This window comes from Eutrigla gurnardus (genome assembly GCF_963514095.1).
Source record: "Eutrigla gurnardus genome assembly, chromosome: 7".
In the NCBI taxonomy this organism is placed as follows: Eukaryota; Metazoa; Chordata; class Actinopteri; order Perciformes; family Triglidae; genus Eutrigla; species Eutrigla gurnardus.
The window spans coordinates 20491246-20512435 of NC_139921.1; the positions used below are offsets into that span (position 1 = coordinate 20491246).

Below are 21190 nucleotides of genomic sequence, written 5' to 3' on the forward strand. Positions count from 1 at the left end.
TCTGGCGATCTTTTTCATCCACGGAGCCCAGAGAGCAAGAAGCACCGGCGTTCCCTTTAACCTTGCCTCCCAGCCGTCAGTCCAGCCTCGTTCTCAGACTGTACACATAGAAACTCAGGTATTTTCAGATGAATACGTCTCTTGCAAGCTGAACACGATGTGTCATAAATCCAACAAGTGCTGCATGTTATTGGGAATTAGCGAGAGATTCTGTTTCTGTTCCTGCATTTGCATCCCAAGTGTGAAGAAGCCCCTGAAGAAGAGAAACCGCTAAAATAAACAACACTAAACATGGCTTTTAAGAATAACTCTTTATGTATTTCTCTATGTGAAACAAATGGCTATTATACTACACAAATAGAAGCGGATACTGTAAGAGACAGAGACCATCTCTGAGAAATAAGTACAGAACATGAAAATACACATACCGGTATTATAGAACTGTAAATTATTGCTTGTTTTGCTACGATGTTTTCTGGAATCCTACAGTACAAGACACAATATTCATATTTCAACAGAAACGATACAACAGTGACAAACGGTATTATTGACCTTTTTAGTTAGACGTTCCCCGGAAAAATAAAAGAAACATTCAAACAGAGTCCATGTCGAACACAACACAATGACAGTTGTTTTTTTGATCGAGCATCTTCAGGACTTATTGTTACACATTTTTGTACTTTTTTTTTTTGTCTCCATTACAACATTGCCAAGAGAAGCCGTAACAAACTGCACACCGGGACTGGCCTCAGCAAAAAAACAAACAAACCAACAAACAAACAAAAAACACTTGGCATATGTACATAAATATACATTTTCATTTCAACTGTGACCACCACGACCACAGCGAGTAAAAAAATTCTTCACGAGTGTCTTCCTTCTGCTCTGCCGCTTCCTCTTTATCATAACGCACCTCAGTAGCTCCACCAATCGTCTGTCTGCTTAGAGAGCTGCGACAGCTTTACTGTAGCGCTTATAAAACAGCACTCTGTCAACATTTCTAAAAAAACTTGTTTGACTTTCTCAGCAGATAAGATGAATGTTTCTTGTGGACGAACATGAAAACAAAGACATTAATTTGACCCCGCAGTGTCATCCTGCCTAATTTAACACCTAGAACTGTACTGCATGTCCACACCTTTTACAGTGGTACACTCCTGTTGATAAAAAAAAGAAAAAGAAAAAAAAAAGGCCTGAAATTCTCAAAGGTTCACGCTAGCAAAGAAGGAAGTGGAGTGTTTCACTCACTGCAATATGCTGGTGAAAAGGCTAACCAGGTGTTCAGCTTGAAAAAAAAAAAAAAAAAACCACACAAAACACAATGAAGAAAGAAAGGAAATGCAACGTGATTCCTACTTTGTCTCCAGAAAAGACTTTTTCCATGTGAAGGAAACAAAGAAACACTGACGATAAAGTGCTCACATGCAGACGGTCTTTTGCCTACTAATATTGTTACATAGCAATAAAAGTATTTTTAGTTTTTCATGCTGCCAAATGACAATTAAGGTTTAGACTCACCGCTGACACCCAAAAGCCCTGTTAGGAACATTTGTTAATGTTGCTTCTAATGCACTGAAAGATTTCATTAAAATAAACGAGGAGGTGAAACACTGATATGATACGGGACTGTGGGGAGAACTAACCTCGACGAATGTTGAGGACTTTTAAGTGAAAATCTCCACTGAAGTCGACAAAACGTATATGTGCTAATATGAAATAAAAAAATAATGCAATAAAAAGTTGTGTTAGGAAAATATGATTTCGTTCTTTCTCCTCACTTGAACAACATACATCAGTGTCTCTGAGTAAGAAAAAAATATTTCATGTCGTCATGACAATATGGGGTGAGTGAATGCTTTGGTTAATATCTCATGAGGCTACCTAATTGTTTCCCTTTTCTCAGCAAAAATGCTTTCCGATGGACTACAAAATCTAAACGGACTATTTCCACAAACTATTGCTCGGCTATTTACAGCGAGAAGCAGCGCGGTATTCTGATGCGCAGCAGGAGGCGGGTCGAGAGGCCCGCGGCCGCTTGAAGATATCAAAAGATACTCAGTGCAAAACAAGCAGTAGTAGGTTTCAGAAGAAAGCCTCACATATAGAAAGTGGGTTTTGATCAAACGACATAACCAAGACAATAGAGTGAATTACAACAAACGGAATCTGAAAAAAAAAAAAAAAAAAAAAAAAATCCACATCCCAAAACCCCTTGAAGAAAATGAGGGGGGGATGAACTGTCTCTGATCCATCAAATCCCAACAAAAGCGACAAATGCAAATTTGCCATCACGTTGAAGACTGAACCGTCAATCTTACATAAAAAAAAAAAAAAAAACACCACTCAGTTTTTTTTCTCCCCCCTAAGACGTCACTTTAAACACTGCGCGGGGATATGCACTTGCGTCAGAAGCGTCACATTGTTTCCCTGTCATCACAAACAACAATTTAAAAAAACACCTCAGCTCATCATCTACAGAAGTAACTAAGCATGCAAAAAGTGTTGGGGGGGGGGGGGGGGGGGTATCAAATACATTGTAAGAATACACATCTAGTAGTTCAGCAAAAAACAACACCTCTCCAAATAAAGAAAAAAAGAGACAAAAAGCCAAAACGAGCGGAAAGAAAGAAAGTCAAACAGCCACCACAACTTTGTTAGTCACATATGACGCTTCATGCCGTGTGTGTTTGTGTGCGTGTGTGTGTGTGATGTTACATAGGTTCCTTTTTCTTGATATATTGTGGTAGTATTTTGTGTCTCTGTACGTATTTTTTTTGTTGTACTACAGTATATACATGCAGACAAAGAGTGGGAACGTTACACACTCGATCTTGATGCGAGCTGAAGCGACAAACGAGCAGATATGAAAATGGGTGGAAAAAGTAGAAAGAACAGACAGAATTTATATATCTGCTTTAAAAAAAAAAAAAGAACCAAAGATTATTGTGCACACGAGTGTGAGACGAAGGGAGAGGTACAAGCTAACAGGCTAACTAACTATCAAGCTACTGAGCAGGACTAGCAATGAGAGCTGAGTGTGTGTGATAAGTGACAGGTGCCTGCGTTGGGACAGTATTTCCGCCCCTCTTGCTGAAAACGAGGGGGTTGGTGGGGTGGAGGCAAGTGTGCCCGCCGCTCCCCACGCTGTCCGCAGAATGTGATGAGTGTGTGTGTGATTCTCATCCATCCCCTTCAAGCCACCTCATTCCATCGCCACGTTCCCCACAAACACCGTCTTCGAGCAATGTTTGTTGGATTTGTTTTTTCGCTTGTAGTTGAACTGAAATGAGGGGCGTCGGCGCTCTCTGTGAGTGCAGAGACGAGAGAGAGAGAGGGCAGGTGTGTTGCGGGTTTATTAAGGGGCGGTTTCGGAGGCCGCCGCCGCCGATATCGGGTGGGGAGGCCTCTCTAGTTGAAGACTTTGGGGGGTCCCTCGGGACGTCTGGTCTGGACAATCTGCTGCTTTGGCCGCGCCGCCTCGTCCTCCTCGGTCTCGCTCTCGCACACGTGGACGACGACGCTGGGGGTGGACTCCGTCCCCGCGTGGAGCTCGTACTTTTCCCCTGGGAGACAGCAAGGGGGAGGGAGAGCAGGGGTTACCAAAGAAAATTCCACATTAAATATATTTATCCATGTCCTGTACTTAAAGGATAAGAACGTATTCCTCTGTGCCATAGATCTCCACTGTTGCTGTGTTATTACGCCGCTGAAAATAGTCCCTAACAAATGTGCATTTTTACTCCTGTTTGAGTGTTGCTTACTTGAAAAACTAGAGTCCAGTTTGTTTTGGCCTTTTTACGGGAAACACTGTGAACAACAGCCATATCCTTTAAGCAGCTCTGGTTGAAATAATACGCTTGTGTCGTTTATTTATGTATTTATTGTATTTTTAAAGCATAAAATTAGCTCCTGTTTGTCACTCTAATGAAGATCCGGTCAACACATCTTCAAGAGAACACAAAGAGACTTTCCTTATAGTCCCGTCATTTGTCCAGACGCGGATCAAAAACATACAGTTGCTAGATTGTATCACTGTTGCCATGGCGATGAGATCAGACAGCTGGCAGACAAGAGGAAATTGGTCTAGTTGCTTTTTTTCGCCGCGCTGCCAAACACAGAGACGAGCGGTGAATAGAGTCCTGCTGTTACCGCGGGGAGTTGACAGAGGGAGTCAGCGCGCTGTGCTGCAGCTCGCCGCTAATCTGATTTCAGATGCCAGGATGTGAGGCCAAGAACAAAGCCATTTCCTGATTCCTCGCGTTGCTACGGTAACAGAAGAACAGTGTCGAAAGTGGTCCTCTCAACTGGACAGTGTATGTTTGTGTGTGTGTTGGAAGTTTAATTACGCTTTAGTTGATGATAAAAAAAGAAGATAATTTTCGACTGAATACAGAATTAGAATGTTTTCCAGCTAGAGGTGCAGTTTTGCTGAGATGGAAGGAAGCCGCCCCACCCACATACTCTCAATGGCTCGAGAACATAATGTCTTGCCTGAAGCTTAAGAAAATCTGCTTCACTGTGTGGATCTGATAAGAAATTTGACAAGCTCTGGAGGCCCTTTCTGACATACTTTCAGAGCTCCCATGTGATGAGGACTCCTTAGACTCCAAGCACATTTTACTCACTTGTTGCTCTGATTATTCTTACTATTTATATTGTTTTATTGTATTTATCATTGTAATTATCCTCTTCCTCGTATAACGATTGCAATTGAGATATTCTTATATTCGCTGTAACCACATTTGTTACTGCCTTTTATCATTGATTTAGTCGGAGTGTGCAGAAAACTAAACATAGAAATAAAAAGTAGTAAGGTTTTCCACTTCCTCAGCATGAGCCCACATACACAAACATGGGCCGACAATGTGGACGTGACACACCTGTTCATGTGGCATTTCATAAAGGTTGCAGGAATCTAAAATCTTGTCGACGAGGCAGACCGAGGCGCCATTATTTCTGAGCGGGGAAGCTGACTGGGGAACGAGGCGACTGGGAACCTTCCAAATGTAACTGCTGAGCCGTGCTGCCCACACGCCAAACACTTGCTGAAAATTGTAAATGTAGGGAACGGCAAAAAACGGATTTACATCATAATCATGACATAAGTTTGCCTTGTAGTGTTTGTTCATGACTTTATTGCCTTTCCTATAGGGATTGATGTATTTATCAGGGTTCTTCTTTTTATTAAATATGCATTAATGGTTACATTATGTACATAACATCATGCTAAAAGAGGCTAACAGGCCCCAGGCAAAAAAAACAGTGTAGATAGTAAGCTAGTTCGCTAATGGTTGTAGCATGCGTTTGCACAGATTAACACTTCATTCATTCCTGGCTATGGTGCATATTTCCTTCTAGATATCAGAAAGCAGCACATGGAGGTTATGCACCCTTGACATGGATGAGTTGTGGCCGGCACCCTGGATGTAATTTATGGGCTCCAAGACAATTGATTTATCTTTTATGTTGCTGCCTGACCAAGACCATGTGCACAGTAACGCCGGAGGAGGAAATTCTACATTGACAACATTAATTTTGATCAATTTCAAAATACCACGCGTTTAATAACGATATTATATAGGCACGCAATGGCCGTTTTACATAAAAATGCATGTGTGAGCAGGTAAACTACACCTCAGGCTTTGTACTGAAATGCCTGCAGGAAAAATTCAGAGAATAAAACAATGATGATTCGACAATGTCCTCCTCAATTCCTTTGTCAAATTGTTTCCGAGACAAATACGCTTTCTATAACACCCTGCTGAGGAGCATGAAATTATTTCCTGTTTGTATCCGGGGACTCAAGATTAGATTTTCTTCCCCTTTGTGTGCATGTCTGCGTATTTCATTTCCGCATAACATGAGCGAACATTAACTCGTTGAACACGTTGACTGAGTATACTGACCGGGTCCGAGCTTGGCTACTGCACACAGCAGGTCGTAGTTGATGACGGGTGTAGCGTCGTCACTCTGGCTCCAGCCCACAGGTGGCGAGGCAGGCGGTGAGATCAGAAACTGTTTGGTGGGCTGGGGAGGGGCCAGGTACGACTTGTCGATGTCCTCGTCGCCATTCTGGACCTATCGGAGAGGAGACGACAATTGATGAAGCGCTCCGAGGAGAAGATCTAAGTGATATGACGTTGGGGAAGCTATTCCTCTGGAAAGAATACTTCCATGTCGTTCTTTCTATGTTTTTAGTCGACACCTGTTCCCTGGTTCAGTACACTGGATAGAGGACATAGCTGGGACCTAAACTCATGCCATGATGACGGCCCGTGGAATGTGACAGGAGACAAATTGATATAAACGGTTTAAATTTGAAACAAAGCCCCACAAAGTCGAATTGTGATAGTTGTCAAAATATTTTTTTTCAGTTTACGTAATCCTGATATTCAAGAGCAAGAAAAGCACATTAGTTTTGCAGTCACGGCTTCAGTGTTTTAGTCTGCAGGCTCCTTCCCACGAGGGGGTTTTAGCATTTTGGTAGCGGCAAATTGCCATAATTACAGTTCCTACATCTGTCTGAGCTGTGAAATGTTTAATCCCCTTACATCAATGTAGAGAGAGGTGGAGCAGGGGTCACGATATGGGATGTACTCTCATACTGTATTTGTGACCAAACAGGCATCAATCAATAAGTTGTTATGGTTTCGGAAGCAGGAATTTGATGATTAACAGGCCAAAAAAATGTCAAAATTAACACACGTCGGTTCATTTCTTTGAGTTAATGCACACATTTTTTTAACTCATAAAAAAAGACGACGTGATGTTAGCGTGTGTCTAGAGAGAAAGCGTGATGTGAGTATGAAGTCAGCAGCTCCAGCACTTACAGAGAGCAGCTGTGACAGGTCAATGACAAGCTGCTCCTCTGAGTCTCTGAGTTTGTTGAGCTTTAATATTTATTTTAACTGTGTAACTGACAGCAGGTTAAACAGTTCATTATTAATATCCCAACTGCAAACTCTGATCCGTTTGTATCAGGAAAACACAAAGTTACATGTTTGAAAAGTTATTGTTAGAAGAACTGTAATGGTATTATTAAGTAGGAGTACTCTGTATCTGTATGTGTTGAAATTTAAATATTTGTACTCATAGTCTGATCAATATACAGAGAAAAAATGTGTCATATTATATTTACAAATGTTGTATACATATGCTTCTCTTATTTAGTGTTTGTACTAGAAACAGACTTTGTATTTCTTTCCATCTCTCCCCTCCAAAAGGCGACAGACGGACTACGATGGAAGAGAAATCAAGAATTTATGTGTTCAATCGTGTGACGGATGAGGTTTGACAGGATGGTTGATGGGTTGAGGAAGCAGTCAGGTGTGGCCAGAGAAAAGAATAAAAAAAGAGAGAGGAACTGAAATGACTTGAGAGGAGAGTCACCCTTCATTTCTTGTCGTCTTCCCTGTTTGTGTGTTGCAGTAAATGATGGACTTATAGCTTAAATTCCCACGTAATAAGCACTGATCCACCTCCAGATGGTACAGGCTCCCCTTCCTGCCCTTTCCCAGACCCCTAAACTGACACTCACTTGGGCGAAGTAGAGTTTGAGCTTCTTGCCGTTGAACTCGGACTCGTGCAGCTCGATGCGAGCGCGGGCGGCAGCCTCTGGGGTGCTGAAGTTGATCCGGACTCTCCGGAAGCTTTTAAACATTTGGAAGGTCGTCTGCTCGTCGTAGATCCTAAACGTTGCCTCGAACCTCTCCTGCAGAGGATAAAAAAAAAAAAACAGAACAAAACATCTAATTAATCTGGATAAAAAACCTCATATGTGTAATAATGTGAAAGAGTGAGTGACAGCATGTAGGCATAGGTTACAATAAAATTATTTTTCTTTGCACCATTTCCATATTTTTTGTGAAAACATGAGACAAATTTGGGGGTTTAAGTTATTCATTGACACTTCTGTCTGAGTGTCGGACGTGACTCTAACTGCTCTGCACCCATTTCATTTGCGTTAATGAAGGAATCAGATTTCCAACTTCCTGTCATCTTCCCGCAATCTTCTCTGATGCCGTCCGTCTCACAGTCCTCTTCCCCTCACTCTCCCTTTCCCTCCATGTAATCCTCTCTACCTCCTTCCGGATCACACTTTGTCTTTACCACATGACATAGTCCCACATCACCTATGTTTTTATTACCCGATCCTCTCCGTGGGCACCAAACTGGCCTCCTCAGCTGTGAACTCAATCATGCAGCTCAGTAGGAGGGCGAAAGGGAAAGGAAAAAGGCCGCCGGGAGATCAAGATTCAGCAATCAGTAGCGGTGCTTTTTGTCTCCTAGTCCACCATCTCTCAGGCGGAAACGTGACTGTGACACCACGCATCGCCCATCTTGAAAAATGGATGATGGACTGAACAGTTTCGTCAACATCTATTTGCACGAAATTTGTGCAAAGACGTAATTAAATGTACACATATCAGGCAAAACGCTTCATCCTATTCCCTTCAATCTATCAGAGCCATATACTGTATGTGCCGTCAGAAGCATCAACATCAATTAGGAAGTTTGGCCCCCATCAAATCAATACATGATTGCGTTAATGCCTGCAAGTCTCGATAGATTTTCAGTGGAACATGACTGAAATAGTCTGTTTCGCTGACACAGCACCTCTCACCAGGAGGGAAGGGGTGTGTGTGTGTTAGCTGGAGGAACACAGGCAGCATGTCGGCTGTGAGATCTGCCTCAGCACATTAGTGACAGCTTAGTGATGGCAGACACCACCTGTAAACTAAGCACAGTGCAGCGAGTCCACGCTCCGTCTGCATGTCCTGTCCTTTGGATAAATCCATTAATGGTGCACATATATCCGGTCTTATTATGTTATCTTACCGTTTTAGTGGTTCTAAAAACAATCTTATTCGAATAAAAAAAATAACTTCAGTAACACTTCATACTGTGCATCACTTAATGATATACATCATGTAAAAATACATGCCAAGGAAATAAAATCCAAACAGAACACTTTTGACCTTAGTGATCAGGAAACTATTAAATATACATTTTATTATTATTAATTAAAGATGCCACTACTTTCCAGTCTTTGACTTCACTGCAGCCAAGTGCTTTTTTAGCAGCTGTCGGTGTGAGAATATGCTCTTCAATACAGGGAGTCTTCTGTATCTCGGCAGAGAAATTGCATCTTTACCCCGTCTGACACATGCAGCGTTGTTAATGACTGTGCAAGCTGTGAAGCACAGTTTTGCTGCAGTGTGGTGTACACTGTGGTAAAACAATTTGCATTTCAAGAATAAGCAGATTCATTTACTCATAATCCTCCCTGCTTCCCGTCTCGTTTCACTTCCAGTTCTTCTCCCCATGTAAGTGCATCTGGTGTTCCCGTAGCCTCGGGGCGGCTGGCTAAACTTCAGAGCTGACTTCACCTCCCGGGCTCTGTGATACCATTTTTAGTCAGGTTTCCAGTTTTTCCATAAAAGGCGCATTCTAAAGAAGCGAGGAAAAAGAGGGTCGAGGCAGGAATGTGCGAATATCTTGACTCCCTTTATGCGTTTTACTTACCTAGCGATTAGAACGCTACAATCCCAAAACGCCAGAGGAGAGGGAAGAGTGTGACTCAACATGATGCGGGGACAGCCAAGTGTTAAGTGTGCTCATTTAAAATTGATTCTCTCCCCGCCACAGACAACACAGTCAACCGCAAAATACTAGTTAACCAAACAGCGTCTTCCCTTTAATTGTTTATACAGCAGAAACGAGCTACAACATACAGAATGTTGAATTTAAGAGGTTAAAGGGCTCATCCTCTTGAAAACCATTGAGATTCTTTCTTATGTGTCTCGTTATTTGGGTGTTTTTGCACCGCCGTTTCATATTCTCTGAAATAGACAGTGGTGCCGTTTGAATCTGCAATCATTCATTTTGCAACCACTTGGGGGCAGTGCAACAAGCTCTACCTACAACACGGACATATCACCAGCTTATAAGGTTCATACGTGCACTTGCAGCATGCATTATATAAGTTATATGTTGTGCTCCTGATGACAACAGTCCGATATTCGCTCCCTTCTAAGCTCTCTGACACATCAAACAAAAATATATGCTCCATGGTGTTCACCGGCTGGTTGCTAACTTTGTCTGTGAGTCGTGCTGGGAAGGTACAGTCGGTTTATCACAGCTTCTCCTCTGAAAACAGCTGCTTTTTTACTCCCGTAAAGAATAGCGCTGATGACAACGGGGGGAAGTGAACCAAAACAATTAGCAGAAAGATGCAATACAGCTCCATAGACTTGAGCGGTTTGTCACCATGAGTGACAACTTCTGCATTCCAATATAAACATATGGATTAGAACAGCTTTAAGGGATTTCGGGTAAAGAGTCATCACATTTTGTGGGAGGATGAAAGTCCTTTGCAGTTTGCTTGGAAACTCTTCTGATTTGGATTTCATTGTAATTAACTGGAGAATGGCAACAAAGCGCTTGTTTGGTCTATCTGCAGAGCCCACTTAAGCCCTTATGCAAACCGTGAATTTTCCACGAACCCTTGCCAGCTATTATGACTCATGTCATCGAACTCCATGTGGGATAACCGATAAGGTAGTCCATTCTCATGCACACGCCATACACACAGCGGTACTTCCTTAACCCCAAATTAATGTTTTGGCATGGGGGGGGTGGGGATGCGGGGAAAGCGCCGAGCTCATATTCCATAATAGCATGTACTGTTTGTTTTTAACCGCTGACGCTAATACACCCATGGCCGTATTTGGTGTGCGAGAAGTGAACGTGCTCATCACTAATTTATGCAGCTTCTATGAGCGGACATCCTGAGGGAATGAGGGGAGGAAGAAGGGTGGTGGTGGTGGGGGGGGGGATGAGGAAGAGGAGAGGGGTGTTGAGTTACACCGAGGCTCAAAAGTGGCCCGCTCATCTGCCATTGCAATGTTCCCTGCGGTGACCCACTCCCCTTTGTGCTCTTTGTGAATGTGTGTGTGTGTGTGTGTCCGTGGGACTTGTGAGTAAGCATGTACACAATGTGCTCAGGATTCTTTCGCCATGTTTCCACAGTTAGTTCGCTGGTATTGTTCCATCCACACACACAGAGGGCATGTCGGCATAGTAAAGTAATGTCACACGTAGCACTTTTAGTCCCTAAGCACAACTGAAGGACGTCCATCTGCTTGTCAGCAGAGATAGCCACACACACACACACACACACACAAAGACACAGCCTGATCCAGCACCTGCTACCACTGTATTTGCAGTCAAGAGAGAGGAGAAGAGAAAACAGCATGTTCTTGTTTTCCCATTCTCACCAAGGCCGATAACATCTATTGAAGAAACCGGATGAAAATAGGATTTATTTCACACGCAGCGACTAGGTAACATAAACAAGGTGAAACTAGATATACTTTGAGAACAAATGAGGGAAAAAACAAAACAATTTATAGAGCTATCATCGCCCGCACGGTTCCATCTCCGTTGGAGTCGCAGGCTTTGTTTATCTAACAAGAGAAATCGGATGTGTTTAGGGTGGAACAGTCGAGAGGGGGAGGCATGAAGTCACGGCTCTCAAATAGCCGACAACGGCTTGATTGAGACGGCAAGCTCTCGTTATTGCTGACCGCATGTTTCTCCAAGTCACCTTTACATAACACCCAGGGTGCAACTTAACGGGCTAAATTCCTTTCCTTTCTTTTCCTGGGTTGTCTCTATATCTCGGGCCCCACCGTTGCTCAACTGAGCACGTGTCAACAAATATGCAACATGAAATATGCGAGCGACGCAATTTGCGAAATGTGACGCTGCTACAATTAGCTCACAAATTGCTAGTAAGTCTTTAGGAAAATTACGGAATTATACTTGAGGCTCTGTGTTAAAACATTTTCATCAAAAAGTACAAATAGGATTTTTTGATAGGTGCAATTTTTTACCTGGATTTTATTACCCCATAAACCCAAAAAGCAGTTTCCTAAAGTAAAATACGACTACCACTACAAATATAAAGAATTGAACGTGCATGAATAGTATTTTTAAAGTGAAATTTGTAACCAATTCTGTATTGTGTAGTATGAGCTGTGAATATACTGCTAAAGAGGAAGTTAAACCAATACATTTTGAGTGCTAACATTTCCTCAGGTGATGGTTGTTGCCTCGTGTCCTGAGGGGGGAAAAAAGAAAAAAGTTGAGATCAAGAAAGAAGAAGACGCCGCGCAAAAATGCGCAACAAGGAGACAGAAAGCGACCGAGCACAATAAAAGTGTGGAGAGATGTAAAGCTCGCCAGTGAACTGCAGCCACTTCGGCGGTGGCTGCAGGGCCATCCTTCAGCTGATTGCCTCTTGGGTAATGAGGCAGTTATGTTCCCGGCGGTAATGGGAAGGCTGACATGGCGGTGGCAACAGGACATGACTGCGGGCATGACTCACATTCAGCGACACAGGGAGGGCCACGAACGCAGGACCGGCTAGTGGTCCCGACACACAATCATCCGACAAAAGATCAGTCGGCTTACGGATGAGGCACAGTTTTATTGAACGTTGTCGACAAAGTCAGCCAGCGGAACAATAAACATAAGTGATTGACAGAACGGTGCAGAGGCAAAAGGGGGTACAGGAGATGAGCTATAGCGGAGAAATTTAAAAGTATATCTACTTCACACCTCTTCCAGGTAATGAAGCAGTCAAGTGGCGGAATTGGGTGTAACAGTTGACAGATGACTTAAGTGTTTTCCCTCTTATGTAAAGAAAGGATTATGTTTCCTCAATGTGTAGGATCGCTTACATTAGCCGAGCTCCGAGTCCATCCTGTTCAGTTTTCACAAGCAACACAATGACCCACTGAATCCAAACCGAAACAGTCCCCACAAATACCAGATTCTGAATGTACGTTCAGCAAATACATGCTCAAACTGTGACAACCTGCAAAAAGCCCCAGCATGCTGTCAACTTTCATTGTTGTCGCTGTCAACTCATTTGTGCAGTTTATGGAGTTAAATAAGGCTCGCATATTCAGCTGTTTGTCCCGTCACCGGTGAGAGTGAACAAGTCACATCAGTCGAAAAACACCAACATGTCCATCAGTCCTTTGATCAGCAATGTGCCGGAAAAAATGACTTTAAATAATAATAAGAAAACAATAAGCACGCTTATGCGTGTAGAAATCAGCAGCATGTAGAAATCAGCAGCCAGTCACAATGCTCTATTTTGATGCGGTTTCTCATCTATGCTAGTACAGTATTTAAATCACATTGGCCCTTGGATACTGAAATCCATGACTGTAATCCACAAGCTAGTCCAATTCTATTTTGAATTACACCATTTGGCGTTTTGGATCAAAATGAAAAGATTAACTGAGCCTAATTGGGACGTAAAGAAGGGTTATTCAGTATTTTTATTTTTTCTCCTTCCGCGAATCACTCATCTTTTCCTGCGACACGTGCCTGGCTTTAACGTGGTCTAATCCAGACCCTGGTGCTTGAATGGGATTTGGGTGAAAACCAACAAACTAGGCCACGGAGCCTTGGGGTGAGTCAGGGACAGTGTTACACTAAACATAGATTCTGTTGGAATAATTACGAAAATTCATTTCTTAAGTGTGTGGACCGTCACTTTTAATTACCATCCTCCCTTAGGGGCCAAACCGGAACCAATCTAATGAGGTTGAACAATACAGGCAGATTGGAGATAACAGACGCAGATGGACAATGAACCTCATACCTGCTTGCATGTCCGCTCCAGCACGTTTTTTGCTTATCACATTCCTTATTTTTTCCATTACTGTTCCAGAGAACAGAGCCAACTTTCCGTTGCAATTTTATATCTGTGTGCAGTTGCAACAGTTGTGCCATGAAACTGTATTATGTTTAAAACACAGCAGACCTTTTTTCGGCGGCCAAATATTATACTATGATCGCTGTATGTAAAACAAAACTATGAAGATGTTTCCATTCCATTTTTGAAGGGTTTTTATGCTCCCATTCTACAACGCTCAAATCACCTGTTTTTCAGTTAAATGTTGTGCTGCGAGGAGTAGCCTACCAACGACAACACAGTTCTATAGCAGTTCACCTGACATTGTTATATTCAACCTCCAAAAACTGTCCGTTAACAAACATACTCCCTAAATACCCTTTCTGGAGCATTATCTGTAAGTGCTCTCTTTATCCTCGCTGATTGTCATTTGTTAATTTGGTTTTCCTGCCATCAGTTTAGTGCCAACTGAGCCAGCCATTATGCTAGCTGTCTGAGGCTAATGTGCTGCTAATACAGCAGTTTAAGTGACAGACAATTACAGTTAGATTAACTGTTATGTATTGTGCTAATTGTACTGCACTGTAAATGTCCAGGGGCTTTGTGAATCTACTTCATGAACTTACAGACGAGAAGAAAAAGGATTTAGACTGGAGGGAAATATCAGAAAGAACCAGAGAGTTTCTGGTGAGCTTTGAGCACACAAACACACACAGTTGCTAGCTAGCTTAAAGTATGTACAGTAAATGTACACACAAATGGGCCAAGTTTGTTTTTGGCTAACAGCTAATGGCGCTACAAGACGCACACTGACTATGTAACTCTCATCTGCTGGTCTGCAGCACACTTTTATTGTTTTGGACAGTTTGTTTGGCTAACCGCTAACAGAACTACCAAGTCAGTTTTAAACCCAGATATAGACATGTGGCCACCAACTGACTCAAACATCTGCTTATGGAAGTCCCCCAGAGTTATTAACAGCCAGAGTATATAACCTTCTTTATCTGTAAAATAAATATGATTTTTGACATTGATATCCACCTAGTCTGGTCAGATATTCCACCACTGCTGACGGAAAGACTGTAACCCACAGTTAGCTTGCTAAACTCAGAGGCTGTGTGTGCGCGTCGTGACCCACAACACTCATTACACGCAGACAAAAACGCCTTCTGTCAAAGCAGCTATTAATATTAGCATAGCAGCAAATCCTCAGTATTACAAAACAACAAAAACAACTCATGATTAATAGCTTTGTGTGTGTTGTGAGGGCTGCATAAGCACCGGGGAGGCATGCGAACGGGGCAAGTGTTATTAAAGTGGGATCAATAGCTCGGGCAGGGAGTGGTATCGACGAGGGCCGACGCCGCGGCGCTACAGTGCCGCTCCCTCGGGGACAGTGTGTCCACGGCGGGGAGATTGAAATCAGTTTACAGCATGAGGGGACACATTAATCCTATTACCGCCAATCTGGTCGTTATGGTTTTTATTGAGGCAGAGCCTTTCCTAGTGAGCAGCACTTAGGCCTCAGTTTAACAAACGCATGCCCGCACACATTGTCACACACTCGAGCATGTCCACACGGTCTCCCACGCACATGCGCGCATGCTTTGGAGGCGACAGTAATCCCAGGAGGTACACAACGTTACATAAGGTGGCTAAGAGATGCTACAGCTCTTACCTTAGGTTACCACAGCTTATGGACGGATGAGCGAGCTTCCTATGGCTCTGTTGCATATTACCCTCTCTCTTTATCTGCCCGTTGGCAATCGGTGCATCATAGAACCCAGCATTACTCAAGCATTACTGGAGCAAAGCTAGGAGCATGGGTGCACAGATGGCAAAGTGTAATGCATTTGACATTTCAGTTTTGGAACATATGGGCAGCGAAGGAAAGTAGAGTACAATTTTGAGGTTTACTTGTAGTTTACTTGACTATTTACATATTGCACTCTTTATGGCAATGCAATTATTACAAAGCTTTAGTTACTTTTGCAGATTCAGATTATTACAAAATTAATTTTATGTATTCTGCTTCTTTTAAGTTTTTGTTTATGAAATTGCTTTAACTTGTAATAGTAGTATAGTAGTAATAGTACTATAGTATATTTCAGTATGTCTTTCTACACCTTGGCATTGTTAATTTTAGTACGAAAAAAGATCAGAATATTTCTTCCACCACTGCCGATAGGCTGAGCCTCAATCCAAAATTTACAATTATATAAAACTGAGAAAAAAACTGAAAATAAACATGTTATTTAAAGACATTTTCTTGAAAAATTACTTTAATAAATCATTAATAAATCACCAAAATGTGGATTGACTAATTGCCTCAGCACTTCTATATGTTCTTGAAAATGTAAACACTGCTTTTGACAACACGAATAGAGTTCCTCTTTAGTTTGCAGTGTGCTGTACACACAATGGTTTAAAGCCTGACTGTAGTCTTTTAAGGTAATTGCTTGCAATGCTATTTTAGGAACTGAAACTACTTTGTCTTTCCAGAGCTGTTTGTGTTGGACTGGAAATTGTATTAGAGATTCTGACAGGAAAATTATGTTTGGCCTGTAATTTCGATAACAAAGGCCAATCATCGTATGACGGCGTGTCCTCATCATCATCCTTGGCGAGTAAATTGTTGCCTTCTACATTCCATTGCGAGGCCTTTTTCTTTGCTTCTAATCTTATCGCTTCATAGCCGTGTCGTCTTGGACACATGGTAACCAGACACCCCACCCAGGAGACCGTCCTTTGTTCTACGTCACCCTAACGGACACAGCGCTAACCTTTAGCCGACACTTGAGCCCCGGCGCTTCTCTAAAGTTTCAGGCCAATGTGAGCTGCCCATCTCCACCTGCCTAGTACCCAGACTGGGGGAGCAGGCACACCTGAGCCCACTGCTCTGGCCCAGGATCGCTCAACCTTGCCAAGATGCAGATCTGGTTTCGAACCAGCGCAGAACATGATACGGTCAGCGTCTACATCCACCCCGTCTGTCCTGCCTCTGCTCCTCTGCCTTCACCTCAGCGACTGGTCAGAGTGCATCACAACAGTGTTTTGAAATGCTGGGCCTGGATCATATTAAAAGTGAGACCTGATTTATGTTTGATGAGTAGCGAGCGAGATGTCTGTCGTTCTCTAAATAATAAAACACAGCTGGGACAATGGGTTACTAACTAAATGGCCAACGGTTGATAATAGCAGAACAAGTCAGCTGTTGTTAGTAGTAAATCTGTCAAGGACTTGCATACTTTAACTTAAATGTAGGAAAATATGAGCAACTTCTGCTTTAGAGCTGAAAATCGATTATCTATAAACTTAAAGGTCTACTCAAAACAACAACAAAAAACAATTTAAAGTGCAATGATTAATTGATAAAGTCATCTGCAGATCAATTAAAATGCTTTACCCTCTATAAAGCCACTAATTCAGTCTGACCAGAAAATGTGTGAAATATTCCACATCTGGTAAGTAATGACAGATCACATGATGACTCACTGTTTTGTAACATCTTTTGTTGCTTGGATGCTCAAAATAACCGTCACAAATTAAAGGGATTGACAGCACGTTATGTAAGGGTGTGTCTCATAAAAAGACAGTGGGAAAGAATGAAACCATCACATAGACGTCAGCAAAATGGCTACAACTACAAATAGATTAATCGCCGCATCTTTCCTCCTTCCTCATATCAAAGCGCAACTTCTGAGACGATCAAGCCTGAGAACGGAAATATGACACAAGTGACAGATGGACGGACAAATGGAAAGTGACCCAGGTGGACGGAAACTTCTCCTCCTCGTGTGTGTTTGCTGACGGAGGCGTTTGTTGGTCTGTGGGTCCGCTGACTCACTGTTGTGGTTGGAGTGTGTGACTGTTGAGTGTGTGACCGTGTCAGTGTTATACAGTCGTCTATGTGTGGGAGAGTAGGCTTGCTTTGAAAACAGCTGTCCTTCATGGCTTGTGATGCAGCCATTCTGTTTCTCTATAATAGAGCGTGAATGTGCCACAATGTCAAAAATCCTGTTTTCTCCCAAATGCATTCTAAATTAAAACACTTCAAATTGCGTGACAGACTGCAGCCAGAGAGGCACTTATCAGGAGAAAGGGCAGGTTGACGGGCTGACTAATTATTCATGCGTGTATAAAAGGGACAAATAAACAGGCAGCCATCAAACTGGGAAAGTGAATAAATAAATAAATTAGACGTACACATCGGCATCAAATCAAGCATGCAAGGTAACTGTAAAGGCTTGCGTCACACTGTTCTGTAATACGCTCGCTGCTCGCCAACACACAATGACCTTCACCATGTGTCCTGTGCTATCATCTGCTGATGCTGCCACATTTTTCAGGTGATGATAGTGCCGTGACCAACATACTACGGCGTCTGCCCGCAGCTCTGGCCTTCGCTAAACATCACGGCGACAATGTTCCCTCCAAAATCATCACAAAGCACTTTGGTATGAAAGCCTGCTGCACCACCAGCGCTGCCATTATTGCAACAACAACCTGCTCTGTCCACAGCCTCCGTGTTTGGCTCATTAATGATGTAACCAGCTGGGATAGAGCCACGGCAAGCCATTTCAACTGTGTCAAAACAATGGCTCCGAAAAAACACCACAGCCAGTCGCGCAGCATCTCCTCTAATTAAAATCCCACCATTCACCTATTTTCTTCATGTCGCCCATTCAAAGCGCCATTGCCTAATCGTTCCGCAAAGGGTCTATAAATGGCAGCGATCCACGTATTAGTTCACCTTAAGCGCTTTGCAACAGATTGCTGTTTCTCGTTTTCAGATTTGGAGATATTAATAAAAAAAAAAAAATGTGAGCCTCCGACTGGCTCACATCTTGTTGAATAATAATAAAAACAAGAGCGAGCTGACAGGGAGGTGAGCTCAATCAGTGGCCGCTCCCCACGTGCCCCGCTTTAATCTGCCCTCTCCCCCGGCGTTCTCCATCACCCTCTGTGTGCCAGAAACCGGGATTAGTGGTGTTCTTTGTGCCATTCCAAAGTCAGCCCTCTGTCTGCTCTTTTAACTGTGCACAGAACCCCCTTTTCTTCGGGTGAGTCTGGGAGAGGTGGGCCGCTAAAGAGCCGCTCGACAGGAAGCTCTAGTGAAGACTGTCCCGCGTCAAACCAGGTCTCACTAACAAAGTTAATCACAAACATATAAATAGCATGTGTGATCAGAGTCTCCCCCTTGCAACACGATAGCACAAGTCCTGTGTTGTAAACGATGAAGCTTTCCCAAAACGTCATGACCAGGAGTATCATCAGCTGTAGGAGCCCGGCGCAATCAACGACTCACAGACATCTATTTTTTCTTTTCCCTGGTAAATCTTAAAGATTATGACTATCCTGTAATTACAGGACGACTACAGGATGACACATTGGTGTCTTTCACCTTGGCTGGTCTGCAGTGGTTAGAAAGTGTAATGAGATTTGGGAGCAGCAGCTGCCTGGCCTCGCTGGAGCAACACAGACAACAGGGGTGGGTCAGCGGGTTGGTTTGTTATCACATGCCGTTCTTACGTGCCAATCATGCCATGGCAGACACAAGGAGTGGGACTTTGCATAATATACACACATTCCCCCTGGGCAGCTAGTGTAAGGTTAAATCATGCACATGGAGTAGAAAAAAAGTGGTAAAACATGGCTGACCAAGGTGCTGTTGGGGTGAGGGTGGGGTGGCATTTAAAACCTGCAACTGCTGCTTTTGGATACAAGAAATAGCTGAATTCAGCCTTCTGTGTGGATATACAAACAATTGTAATGTGTATTCCTCGTTTCCCTCCCCCCCCCCTGTTCTTTCTCCCTTCCTGCGCCTCTCTCTCTGTCTCTCTGTTGATGAGTCAAATCAGACAAGCAACCAGCAGGTGAGGGAATATATTATGACATGGAAATTCCAAAGGGTTTAAGTGGGTGAACGGAGCTTTGGCGTACCATCTGCGTGGTCTTTTAAGACCCAAAAACTGGCACGTGTCAGTGCCAAAGGTGGAGTCCCCAAGGCTCACTTTGAACACATTTCGGGTGCGACTGCTTTCCTGCTCTGTGACTGACAGGCTGCATATCGAATACCTGTACCTGCCCTTAGGACAAGTCAATAAAATATGACTGTGGGGAGTGTTCAAGTCAGTACTGACTTTATAGAGATCTAAATGTACTTTAATTTCAGTCCATTTTTATTCAACACTATGAAAGGGGGAAACAAACTCCACTGCATTTGTATTCCTTATGGTACCATCCACAACCATGATGCATATCATGGTTGGATTATTCAGATTACAGTATGTTAGCATTAATGTCACGTTATATTTCTCTGAAATTCCTCGTTGGATTGTTTTAGGTATCCTATCCAACCATGCGCACCTGCAGTGCTGCTGGGGGATGAGGAGATAAAGAGGGGGAGAAGAGGGGTCCGTCAGCCACTGCGTCTAAAAATGCCTCACTTCTTTTCCCTGCATGTGCCTTGCATGGACAATCCAATCCATCACACCCTCCCGTTCAACTTGCGCATCATCTCCCCGACACCTCAACACCTGCACACAACGACACAGCAATTGGTGCAGTGAGATTTTTTTTCTTTTTTTTTTTTGCGTTATATTACGTGTCCCATTCTCGCCACGTCTAGCCATTTCTGCAATTCATCAAGCGTCAATCACCTGTGCGGTGCGCGCGGCGCGGGACGCGGCTCCCATTGATAAAAATCCTCGCCTCGGAGAACGAGGCTGCATTCAACGTCACCAAGACATGCATGCTCGTGAAGGGGCAGTACGCGGTCGCCCCCGCCCCCCTTTCGAGCAAAACGACTGCACAGACACGCCACAAGGGCACAGCCGTAATGATTAGTTGCAACGTGCGTTTTTTTTTTCCTTCTTCTTCTTATTGTTGTTGTTGTTGGTGGTGAAAACCATACCTGCATTTTGTCTGACGTAAACACCTCGGTGTCTACTTCGCAGGCGATGATGGTCACCATCTCCAGTTTCATATTTATCGATGGCATTCCCTTTCGTGGTGAGGGGATTAAAAAAAAAACCCGGAATGGAGTAAAAGTCTCCTCCTCCTCTCTAGCAGCGGCTCGAATGAGTCTATCGGCTTCTTGGTCCAGAAACTCGCGGTTAAGTCAAGCGGACTGTTCTGAGAGCGGGGAGAGTTGCTGCCGGACTCCTCACTGCACTGACGCGCTGCTGAGAGTGATGCTGCAGCAGCAGCAGCCGCACAAACTCTCGCCCCCCTCCCTCCCTCCTTCCTCATTGACGTCATCGCCATCCTCACGTTCGTCGTGTTTTACGCCACTAGAGCGCTCGACAAAACCGCGCAGGGGCCACTGCAGAATTCGCGGTCCGGTTTATTCCGCTCTTTTCTTGTATTTTCCGCGTGTCTGTATGTTTCACTCGAGCCGCTGGAGAACAGAACGTGTCACAACCGTTTAGGAAAAATCGGTTCATCAGCCAAAACTGTACGTCAGGTCGTGTC

At 43.4% G+C, this 21190-nt stretch overlaps 1 protein-coding gene across 2 annotated transcripts in view; it reads right to left on the reverse strand.

Moving 5' to 3' along the window:
* Positions 1-292: 292 nt before the first annotated feature.
* rcan3 (regulator of calcineurin 3) overlaps positions 293-21190 on the reverse strand; it is a 33817-nt gene continuing 12919 nt past the window's right edge. The window contains exons 1-4 of one of the 2 annotated variants that reach the window (XM_084014259.1): positions 20631-20790; positions 7538-7711; positions 5907-6078; positions 293-3563 (exon numbers count right to left, since the gene is read on the reverse strand). In XM_084014259.1, the coding sequence (XP_083870385.1) occupies positions 3409-3563; positions 5907-6078; positions 7538-7711; positions 20631-20717 (588 nt within the window). In that variant the 5' untranslated portion in view covers positions 20718-20790 and the 3' untranslated portion in view covers positions 293-3408. Of the gene's footprint in view, positions 3564-5906; positions 6079-7537; positions 7712-20630; positions 20791-21190 lie in introns of those variants that run through there. The other variant, XM_084014258.1, reaches the window with a different exon arrangement.